Genomic DNA, 11,094 nt, shown 5'->3' with positions numbered 1-11,094 from the left:
GTTGAATTTATTCAAAGGCACTAATACTGCGCATGTATGCCTGTCCTATAAATCTAATATTATAAGCCTTATAAATCATATACACTATTATACACATACAAAACATACATATATAAAGATGAAAAAAAATACAAACTGTAGCATAGTAGATCTTGTCTATTACATACCCCCACTGCGCTCGTCAACCCGTTTAGGAAAATATTTATTCAAAATCTTGCATTTAAACATGAAACTTTAATGCAAATCTTATTACATGAAATTTAAAATACCAAAATCCAAAATGATCGACTGCTTCCAGTTAATAAAGTCCTTGCATCTCATGAAGGCTTTTGTTTTAATCAAAAGAGTAAGACACAGATAAAAATCAAAAACTTTATTACAAAAATAAGTTACACTCACCTCCATTTTACAGTATAAAACAATTTATTTGCAGGAATGCAAAAAACGTTGTTGGCCACCAACAATAGTTTAAAACTGCTAACATTTTTTTTTTTCTCAAAAGGTGGTTGTTATGATTTTACTGAGGGAGTTAACTGTATAGAAAACTGGGATTGAAGAGCAGTTTCCTTTATGCTATACCTGGAAGTAGAAATCGTTCACTGCAGTATCCCTTCTACCACTGTGAGACCATGATCCCTCACCAAATCATAGCAGCTAATGTTAGGCACACATGCTCACTGGCTGGGCAATATGGCAAGTCAGTCATCCAATAAGATTAACTCCAGAGATCTTCTACATAGTTGCTGTACTGGGGAGGGATCATTCGAGATTAACACGATCTTATAAGAGGAAGGATTGGATTAGGCTCTTACATTATTCTGATGCTGTCTGAAAATGTGTTGTATTGATATAAAAACAAACCCACTGGAAGAATACAGTGGCACAAAAGGGACACTGCAGGGCTTTATTTTTGTTTGTTTTTTTTTTATTGTTTTTTTTAAATCAAAGGCAGTTGGATGCCCGTGATGTTGAAGCCTTTACAAAAGTAACATTTTCCGAAAAACTATACAACCAGTAACTACATACTCTGAATAAGCAAGGCAGCTAATTCAGTTCAAAATAAGATAAAAGCAGGGCTTGTTCAGACTCATCATATGAGATTGTTTTGCATGCCCGGTGTGACTGTTTGCAGTCTGCAGAGCTGCAGCTAAAATGACTATATTACATTAAGTACATCGTTTTTGCGCTGCAGCTCTTGTGCATATTTTGTATGAAAACAAGCCCTGCTTTCATCGATATAGTTTCCCTATTTACAGTACAGGCCGGGTAGTTTAGTCCTCTGTACTGAGGTAGTCAACCAACCCTTTAAAGACAAGTTCTGAAAAGAACCACTTTCCTGGAATGCCTGACTTATCCATGCCAGGTGGGTACACCCTAAAACCCTGCAAATGTTCTCTTTCAAACATCCAGATCAAACAATTAAGATTAACATGGATATTCCGACAATAAAAATTCCGATTAGCACAAAAATATACAATAGCATCAAGCTCCTTTGAGCCACTTCAAACCTAAGAACTTAAAAAGTGCAATTTCGTCATTAATTAAAAAAAAAAGTAAAAATGGCATGTTCAGGGACAGGGAAGGGGTAGATTGTAAGGGCAATTCATAGGTCCCGTCTAGGAACAGGGACTCAGCAAAGAGGCTGTGGCAAGTATTCAGACTCCTCCAGTTATTTTATAAGGTGGCAGCTTCAAAACAAAAACAAAAAATGAGCCCTTTTCAGACATGCGCTATTCTCCAATAATCTGAACATGGTGGCTTCATTTGCATGAGAACCCAGGTCAATTTTCCATGAAAGTTGCATTGGTAAGCTTACTTGGTTGGACTTAGTAACAAGTCTTTAAACACAGCATAACGTTGAACTGTACTCAGTAACATTAACGGATGGGCACACCCAAGATTGACAGTTCACGTTCACTCTCTAAACTGCTCGGCTCACTAAAGAAAGTGTTCAACAGCAAAACTTGCCCTATGCAATCTTATCTCTGTTTGGTTTCCGATTATTAAGACATTTCTTCACGATCCATAAGAGATTAATCTCTCACTCTGCATGGAAAACCTTAACAGCGCAGAGAGCGCGAGCGTTCAAAAACGTGGTTACATTTCGAGTCGATGCTGACAAAATCTGTTGCCATAAAGTAACAATTCTTTTGCATGCATTATCGTAGGCATATCTGAATGATGCCATGATGAACATTAATGTAAAAGTGACCCATGTCTGACTGACGTAATGACACCACTAAAGAGATTATAGTTATGCATTATCCCATGTCTGAAAAGGGCTAAAGTGAGTTAAAATATAGAGGAGGGGAGATGCTTCTTCTGTAAGGCTGGAATATCATTGGACCTTTTTCTCATGCTTGTTGTTTCGACATCCATTGCAGCTTACGGTGTAACCCCACATATCAAGTCAGTATCCACTGTGACAGGTCAGGACCGCCCTCGGCCCCGTTTCCCTGCTGGACCAATAAGAAAGAAAGATGAAATTAGCACAGGAAACCAATGTTGCACACATTTGCCATAAATCAGACATTTAAACCAGACATCAGACATTCACACCAGTAGTCTTGTCACTTGTGTGGGCCTCAGCCAGCCTTAAAAATTCTATGAATGACCCTCTCTGCTGGAAAACAAGCTGACTGGCTGCTCTCAAAGATCCCACCAGAAAACTGGAGCCTTAGAATAAGGCCAAGGTCATTTGAAGATAATCACCCTCAACTTTTCACAACTATAGCTGCTTTCATTTTCTATCCATCAGTTGTTTCATTCACGCCACTGCTCTTAACTTTGTGCTTTAATTTCTTACCCAATGTCAGAATACTTGCTTACAGCAAACCGAGCTTAAACGTATTTTTTAATTTGAAAATAAAAAGCACAAAGTAAAAATGTGGAGGTGAGGTGGGTGGTCACACAGGAAAACGTCATTAACCTCTGATTGTTCCGAGGCCTCCTCGTTGGGAGAAGCCCACTCGACCCCTTGGTGTGATAGCACCACGGCCCCTGGTCTGATTGGCACCGCCACGGAGTCCTCCTCTTGCTCCTCTTCCTCTCCCAGATGCCTGGAAGTCCTCATAGCCATAGTACGGGTCATCGTAGCCGCCCCGGTAGTTGTGGTAATTATATCCATAGTAATCGTAATAGTCTTCATAGCCATAATAATCAGGCGGATAAGAATAACCTCCCCTACCGCCTCGTCCTCTACCTCTTGTTGGTGGTGGCATGTGGGGGGGACCGTAATAATAGTAATCATCATACCTGAGGGAGGATAGAGAGTTCTCATCAGGAAGCCATCATGCCATATAACATAATTTTAAATTTGACAGTTTTTCGCTATAAAGGTTGTTGGATTAATTACACACAACACAAGCCTAGTTTCAATTGCAAAGTTCTTGCTTACATTTGTGTTTTAGCGGCTTGTCTCTGGGCTTTACGCTCTTTCCTCTTCTGGTCAGGTGGCTTGGCAAAGACAATTTCAATGTGCTCTCCTTCGAGGTCTTTGCCATTAAGATCAGTCAAAGCCTGTGACGTGAAATCGAGAGAATAGTGAAATACCATTCATACACAAAAATCACAACAGGTTAAGTCCAAACAGCTTCCCCTCATACCTTCACAGCACTTTCTCGTTCCTCAAAGTGTATGAAGGCGTAGTCTTTCAACTTCTTCACTCGCTCCAGCTTGCCGTGTTGGCTAAAGGTCTTTTCAAGTATCTCCTCTGTAACAGTGCTCGCCAAGTTTCTCACAAACAGCACCTTGACCTGGGTAAAAAGAAGCATGTTTTGTTTATTCCCCATGCAGAAATGCAGTGCAAATCCAAACAAATGCACAAGACGAAAGAGGTTGTGCGTGCAAATACACTTAAGGTTACACTGCTGAGGACTTTTCGTCCTGTGCCTTACCTTGGCCATGACCTCCGGGTCTGGGTCCTCAATGGGATCAGCCCACTCCACTGTGACCAAATTTCCCCACACTTTGACCTTGCCACTCATTAGTCGGCGCCGGGCCTGAGCTGCCGTCTTGTGATCTTCATACTCAAGGAAGCAAAAACCTCGATTCTTTTTCTTGTCATCTGGCTGGTGGTACAATATGACATCATTTAGACCCTCTGTAGAGATGAGAAACAGGAGAGAGAAGTGTAGACAAAGAAGAAGTTAAGACAAATGTTCTATGAAAAGCATAAACCTGAAGCCATAAATGCTTGATTCAAAACATGAATTGATCAAAATTAGAGAAATAAAATTTGAAAAACAAAATTTTCTGCAGTTTGTGTCCATTCAGATCTTAGCGGTAAACCATCAGAGTAATGTGAATCACTCAAGTACAGTCATGAGATCATCATTTGGACCAAAAAAAGTTTTAAAAATGCTAACTGGACAAGCTACACCTGCAAATGTGCAAGGTGTATCCAATCAAATACACAAGCGAAGCGAAACCCATTCCAAGACGGATAATGGATGGAAAAGGTTAAAAAACAGTTTGACTCACCTGTTACTTTCGCAAATTCTTCAACAATCTGCTCTTTCGTTTTACTCTTGGGGATGGAGCCAACAAACAGTCTATTATTGGCCACAGAGATGCACACTCCAATGTGTTTTCCTGGTCGAATTTCATTGTTGTTGCACTGCAAAAAGACGCAGGATAGTATAAGAGGAAAAAAATATCTAAATAAAAGGAGACAGTCAAGTCTAGTTAGGAGAGCCTATTGCAACTGGTGGTGATGCTTTAAGATGCTTTTTCGCCATTGACAAACATGAGGCACACGCATGCTGCATAAATATATTCCTTTATTCTCCAACTGAAAAGTCCCTTTTGTTAAAACAAACCCATAGAATAACTAATTTTCTGGTCATAATTAGAGTATTACAGTAGACCTACCAATTTGACAGCCTGCTGTGCAGCTTCTTTAGTGCAGAAAGTGACAAAGGCATAGCCTCTGTTCAGGCCACTTAGGGGATCCATCATCAGGCGCAAGTCCCATATGGGCCCAGCTTTCTCAAACAGTGGAACCAGTTCATCCTCAAAAAGATCTCTGGGGATTTTTCCTACAAAAATCTGCCAGGTTGACAGGAAAAGGAGGTGTAGCGCGTGAGATCAAAGTACTCATTTAAGATGTGTGGTATAAAGAGTAATAACATTGTAGTAAATGGTATCCAGTCAGGTCTTAGCGGTAAACTATCAGTGTAACCAAGGTTACTACAGCAGTGAATAGTTTCATCATTTGGACACCATAAAATAAATGACTGCACTTCATACAATCAATCTCAGAACACATATATAAAGGTGCAGCATTTTAAACGGATAAATAAACAATGTAAAGGACAAGTGATTGTTCCATACCTCTGTACCAATGGTGGGTTGTGCCCCTGAATGAGCAGACTCTGGTGGGGGACCACCGTACTTCCTCTGTCCTGTTGTCACATCAAGTGTGTAGCCAGTCCTCTCTAGCAAAGCCTAACAATAAAAAAAAAGAAAAAGAAAAAGAAAAAGAGGGGGAGCAGAGACAAAATTATTGCATTTTTTGGGCCCAAAAACATTCATTATTCAATAGTGTCCAACGAAGCATGAAATCAGTTTGAGTGATTTTTAAATGAACCATCAGTTCTCACTTTGATTTTGGCTTCATCTGGTCCTTTGTTGGTGTCTGACACTTTGGTCCCTTGTTTCTCTCTCTGTCTGTACGTCTTCATCACGCCACAAAGAAAGGCACTTTTGTTCTGAAAGAAACAAATGGGATCAAACAGTAATTAAAAAAAAATATCAATTTCACTGTCAAATATTAATATATTAACTTTATCCTTCAATATATATATGAGCAGGCAGAAGGAACAGGAAGCTTAATGACAACTAAGACCTATAGTGTAGTTGCACATTTCAACATAAATACTATTATTTCATTACACTAGCACTCTGATTTTGACTTTGCATTGAGGTATTCAAAATTATGTAAATAGCACCAGCAGCAGCACCACATGCATACCTGAACATGTGAGAGGTCGCTGTCCTTGAATTGCAAAAGGACTTGGAGAGCACCTTCCTCGTTGAATTCTTTCAGAGCCTCAATCGCTCGATCATCTAAATCACTGTGTGACACCAAACCTGCAGGTTGAACGACACACACACACACACACACACAAATAGTGAGCTACTAATAAGGGGGGAAAAAAAATACAAAAATGATACATAATTGACAAAAGTGCAAGAACCTAAGTGAAGTATTTAAATGGGAATGATTTTGTGCAACCGATATAATGGATGAATAATGACTTGTACAATTAGGAGTGAGGAGTGGGACGAGCATGATCTAATAGAGCCGTATTCAGTAGTCAGGCTGTACTTTACTCCTCAACCAGCAAATTTTTGCAGAACTAATCACAACAGATGTGACAGTGCAACTCGATATGCTCATGCCCCTCTATACTGTGGCTGGGAGTTTCTAATGAGCCAGTCTACATTCTCCTTTATGGAGAGGCCGTCACCTGTCCCAGGCAGCCATATACCAGACAGCTGCTGCCATTGTTTCTGCCTCAGTTCCATCTGGCTGAAAAGGCCAGACCAGTACTTTTTCTAGATGTGGCCAACCAAACAAATCCTAAAATGACCCCCCCCCCCCCAAAATTTGTCATTACAGTTCATCCCTATTTGATCTTCTACTAAAAATCAACAGTTATTTAAGCTGTAGCTAGTGTCCCATTTAGTCACTGCTCTGCTATAATTTTATGGGATGCAGAGAAACCTCACAGAAATTAATAGCAATACTGAATAGGCTCATCAAAAGACTCCCAGAGAGAGAGAGGGAGAGAATTCATTCGCCCTGACACCAGTGATCATGCAACCATGTTGGGAATGCAAATGCTGCAATCATTTACACATTTTCACTCTGGTAATGTGTAATTTAAAATTCTGTAGCACTGCAGTACCCATTTTGGTAGGAAACCACAAAAAGTTGCTTCAGGATCCCAATTCCCCCATTCAAAAATGTGATAAAATGACAATACATGCAAGAAATTGCTAAACATAAAGATTTGCATACTGAATATGCAAGAGTATTCATAGTGCCTTACCTGCTAGGTAAATTTCATCTAGTTTTTCAGCAACTTTCTGTGGTAAACCAGCTTCTAATAAAGTCTGGAAGTGCTCAGAATGGGTAACTGCAGAGGTGTCCATTGGTTCTTCTGGACCATTTCCATTAATATGTTCTGTGGCCATGTCTCCAGAAATCTGTGTAAATGCAATGAGCCAAATTAATCCTGGGTCAAGGGCAACAATTGTGATGTGCTCAAAAGAGTGTGAAGTCTCAGACTTGTCAGGAAAATCATTTGGGGGGAAAAAATCACTTCACCAATTGTAATGTTTGCTGGAGTGCAACTTTCATACTAATAAAACCCAATTATAACAAAGGAGATCCTAACATGTGCTGAACCAATTATCATGGTCATGTGCTCCTTCACAGTCTGGAGACTTTTCACTATCTTGACTTAGCACTCAGCTTGAACTAGAAGCTCCAAAGCCTGATATAGGCTGTGTGACACTGTGTGTAATACATTGGGTTCAGGACAAGCACATACCAAAGACTTCACCAAAGAATTCACCTCAGCTGCATATTACATATATATATATAATAAAAAAGAAGGGGGGAAAAAAAAGGTTTAACTAGAGGTTCGTGGCCATGTGGCAGTATTTTCATTCTGGTTTGTTCTGAGCTAAAAAAGTTGAGCAAACGGAGCCAAGTTTACGCGCTAACGCCCGAATCTCAGTCTTCTCCTGTCTGCTACGGTCTCTAAATTACATGTTAGCTTACCTTCTCACTGCTGACTTCAGCACAGGACAGATAGCTGATACACGTGTTCCATCAGAGAGAGTGAACCCCGGTTTCCGGTGACTGACCAATGAACAACTATGCATACTTTAGCATTTTGTTTATACCTTTGCATCAACTATTGTTACACTGAACACAAACACTCTAATAATCGTGTTAATGACCAACCCAAACACTGCCTCCCATTCCTTTGTATGGATAGATTTTGGGGTACTAACAGCAGCAATCGACCTGCTCACTGGTCACAATGTCTATCCGGCAACGGCAGACTCAGCAAAAACGTGGACGCCAATCTTATGTTTTGGCCTAACATTAACAGAAGCTCGTATTGTCCAGTCGATGTGCTATACTGACTGCTAATCAATCTCGTATCGGTAGGCACGTGCTTTCTCCGTGGCGAAAACCTTTCTACTACGCTAAATCCACGAGTGAAACCCATTTACAAATAGATCTTAAATTTTTAACCCATTCACGTTATCAGTTTTATGGAAATGAATTACCCCCGCCGTCCCCCCTCAAACTTCTACCATAATGTTAGGTTAGGTTTAGCGGGGAGGGACCGACTCGCACACGTTGAAGCTAACTAGCCAGCGAGCTAGTTTGCACAGCTAATGTTTCAGCAATCAAGCTAGGGGCATTAATCGGGACAATAACATGAGGTGCTTGTGTGCATTTACTATGAACACAGCTATAGTTATTCTTTAAGTAGGCAATGCACATATGTGTTAGTACAGTACTAAGGGATGATCGCCGCTTCTTACCAATATAACCGGCCTTTGCCAGCTAAGTGCTGTTAGCATACAATGACAATGAGCATGTCATTTTCGTGATCTGTCAAAATGGGTTAGCCTATGCTAGCATGCTAATTCGAACGGAATTTCAGTGAGGCCATTGTTACAACGTCATTTGTCGATGAGGACTTAGCCAATTGACAAAGCATGGCTTTTTAAATACAATTAGATCCAACGTGGCCTTGGAAGCTAGAGGATTAGCCTGCTAAATGCGTGGTCTGTCAACGTGCCGCCACATAGGAAGAGTCCATTTTCAAAAAGCCGGTCTGGAGAACTCGTTCCCAACCACCACCAGTTTCCACATTGTTTGAAACAGCACCGCACGATTCACACTTTTTTAGCACTCAATTAAGCAACAATAACGTTATCAATTACAAGCATTCGCCCTACCTGCCGCTGGCACACCAACGTGTATGGTGCTGATTATTTAGGAAGATAAATGTGATACTGAAAAAGAGAGAAAAGTGTAAAACTCCCGGCACTGGTCCGGCTTCAGTCATTCACTCTTGATGATGTAAAATGGCTGCCACGTTCACGCCTCGAGTTTTGTCTCGTCGATGGGGTTTCTTGGACATCCCTGCACGGGCTTGCCTTGTATGCATTTTACAGTAGAGCAGCAGGTCATCTGCAGCATCCGTCATAACTCCAAAAGAGCAGTCGTTTCACCGCGTCGGAATCATTTATTGATGGTGCAAGTGAACAAAAAACCAAAAAGGGTGGCACAAACAGACATCAAATTTAAACACTAAAGTAAATCACGAAACAAGGAATTACACTAATTAAACATATGTGTTGTTTTTACAATATTTAACTAATAATGTACTCTCAACCCAGTGATAATAGCATTAATAATGTGTAAAATGACGGTGAAATCTGGCAAGTATGTCCCACTTTTCACCACACTGTGTCAGTCTTCTCGTAGATATAGCACTTGCCCATTTCGTAAACACAATAAAGAGCCTGTGTAGGCTAGTTGAGATCCAACGTATTTATACCGAAACAATATAACTATATGTTGCAAAACAAATAAAAAACTGTGAGTTATGAGGCTGCACTCTTCTTTATCCACGCAAAGTTGCATCGTAATATTTACTGAGCAGTAATGTGCATAAAAGTGACAAAAAGACATGTAAAAAGAGGAAAAGTCGCAGATCAAGGTTGATAGCCTATATAAACTCTTACTAAAGCCTTTACTAATAAAGCACTATTGTGTGCATTGGTGTTGCAGAAAAATCAAGTTCGGCACTGTTTTACTTATAAATTTGGGATTCAGTAGTCCTGCTAACACATTTTTACGTTGTGTATAATGTCTATTGATTTTATTGTCTATTTTAATATTTGTGTACAGCGCTTTGTGATTGTCTGTCTGTGAAAAGCGCTTAATAAATAAAGTTTACTTACTTACTTACTTACATAATTTACCACTATGATCTGAAAGGCATTTATTTCAGTGTTGAGCTTTAATATAACTTAAGTAATTAACTACTGACGCACAGAGCGTTTATGAGGCTGGAACACTTCAAGGTTGAAGAAATAAAAGTTTGTGGCTGCAAAGAAAAGCAATTTCTGTCATGGGTTGTGAAGTGAAGGACCCAAATACAGGAATTAAGCCCAAAAATGTGTTTTATTAGGTTGTAAGTCAAGTCCAAGTCAAAGTCCACATTGGAAAAAAGCACAGAACTTAAAATCCAAATACATGAGAACTTACACGGATAATATAAGAAAGACTTGGACTATCTGTTCAGTACACCTTGGGCAAACAGCTCAGGGAGTCAGACACAGTTGTAGGCAATTAACACAAAGCAAGACACAAAAACACATACCGCCTAAATAACTCAAAGGATAATTACTAAGCACATCTCTGTTCAGAAAAGCGCGGTCTCAGGAACGGCAAAGGTACTGCGCATGATCCTCAAACTCCCAGGCCTCCATTAGAGGACCGGAGGTTGAAGGATAAAGACCGCCCACAGGCACGAGAGAGATAATCCTAAAAAACCTATAGATAGGCTACCTTAACATTTTTGCAATATGCGCAGTTTTTATTTCGCATACTACAATCGATGTACCCCAGATAAGTCAACAGGTTAAGTTTATGTCCACCTTGAATTTTTGGAATAGTAAAAAGTTTACTACTAATGCCCAAAACAGGTCACAAATGTAGTTTAAGGCAGAATTCAAAAACTGTTCAAGAGCTACACACAAAGAGCTCATCAATAAGTCACACAAACAAAACTTTTTCTCTTGAATTTCTGCTTGAGCTATAAAAAATTTTTATTTTGGCATTAAAAAATGTGTAGATGTCTAACGCCAGCGTCACAGAGCTGTAACATCCACCCAAAAACCAGCCATGGGCAAACTGGAGACTATTGCATATGACAACAGTTTAAAGGTGGAGTACAACCAGGATAGGTCACAGGTGCACAGCACAGGCCGAACTAACAGCAACGTAACATTTCTCTGTAAAGATAAATATCTTAATGACCCCAAGCA

General features: G+C 40.0%; 1 protein-coding gene across 3 annotated transcripts; it reads right to left on the bottom strand.

The window, feature by feature from the left end:
* Nucleotides 1-358: 358 nt before the first annotated feature.
* On the bottom strand, nucleotides 359-9,148 carry LOC116334705 (heterogeneous nuclear ribonucleoprotein Q-like). Of its 3 annotated transcripts, none has more exons than XM_031758201.2 (12): nucleotides 8,995-9,148; nucleotides 7,059-7,215; nucleotides 5,975-6,093; nucleotides 5,604-5,711; nucleotides 5,335-5,448; nucleotides 4,873-5,049; nucleotides 4,483-4,618; nucleotides 3,897-4,102; nucleotides 3,606-3,755; nucleotides 3,398-3,519; nucleotides 2,930-3,255; nucleotides 359-2,459 (listed from the first exon to the last, which is right to left on the bottom strand). In XM_031758201.2, the coding sequence occupies exons 2-12, from the start codon at nucleotides 7,201-7,203 to the stop codon at nucleotides 2,431-2,433; spliced, it is 1,632 nt and encodes a 543-aa protein (XP_031614061.1). In that variant the 5' UTR covers nucleotides 7,204-7,215; nucleotides 8,995-9,148; the 3' UTR covers nucleotides 359-2,430. The 3 variants fall into 3 exon arrangements, with proteins under 3 accessions (XP_031614061.1, XP_039459499.1, XP_031614062.1); XM_039603565.1 differs by having other exon boundaries at nucleotides 359-2,456; XM_031758202.2 differs by lacking the exon at nucleotides 7,059-7,215 and having other exon boundaries at nucleotides 8,995-9,138.
* Nucleotides 9,149-11,094: the final 1,946 nt, after the last annotated feature.

This window comes from Oreochromis aureus, linkage group 19, assembly GCF_013358895.1.
Source record: "Oreochromis aureus strain Israel breed Guangdong linkage group 19, ZZ_aureus, whole genome shotgun sequence".
Classification (NCBI taxonomy): Eukaryota; Metazoa; Chordata; class Actinopteri; order Cichliformes; family Cichlidae; genus Oreochromis; species Oreochromis aureus.
Note: the sequence above shows the minus strand (reverse complement) of the source record. Positions and strands in the feature narration are given on the sequence as shown.

Excerpts from the sequence above, each read along its gene's own strand:
- LOC116334705 (XM_031758201.2), bottom strand. The coding sequence starts at position 7,203 with ATGGCCACAGAACATATTAATGGAAATGGTCCAGAAGAACCAATGGAC. Across the intron at positions 3,756-3,896 it reads ACCCGGAGGTCATGGCCAAG|GTCAAGGTGCTGTTTGTGAG; the intron begins GTAAGGCACAGG and ends CTTTTTACCCAG. Across the intron at positions 3,520-3,605 it reads AACGAGAAAGTGCTGTGAAG|GCTTTGACTGATCTTAATGG; the intron begins GTATGAGGGGAA and ends TTCACGTCACAG.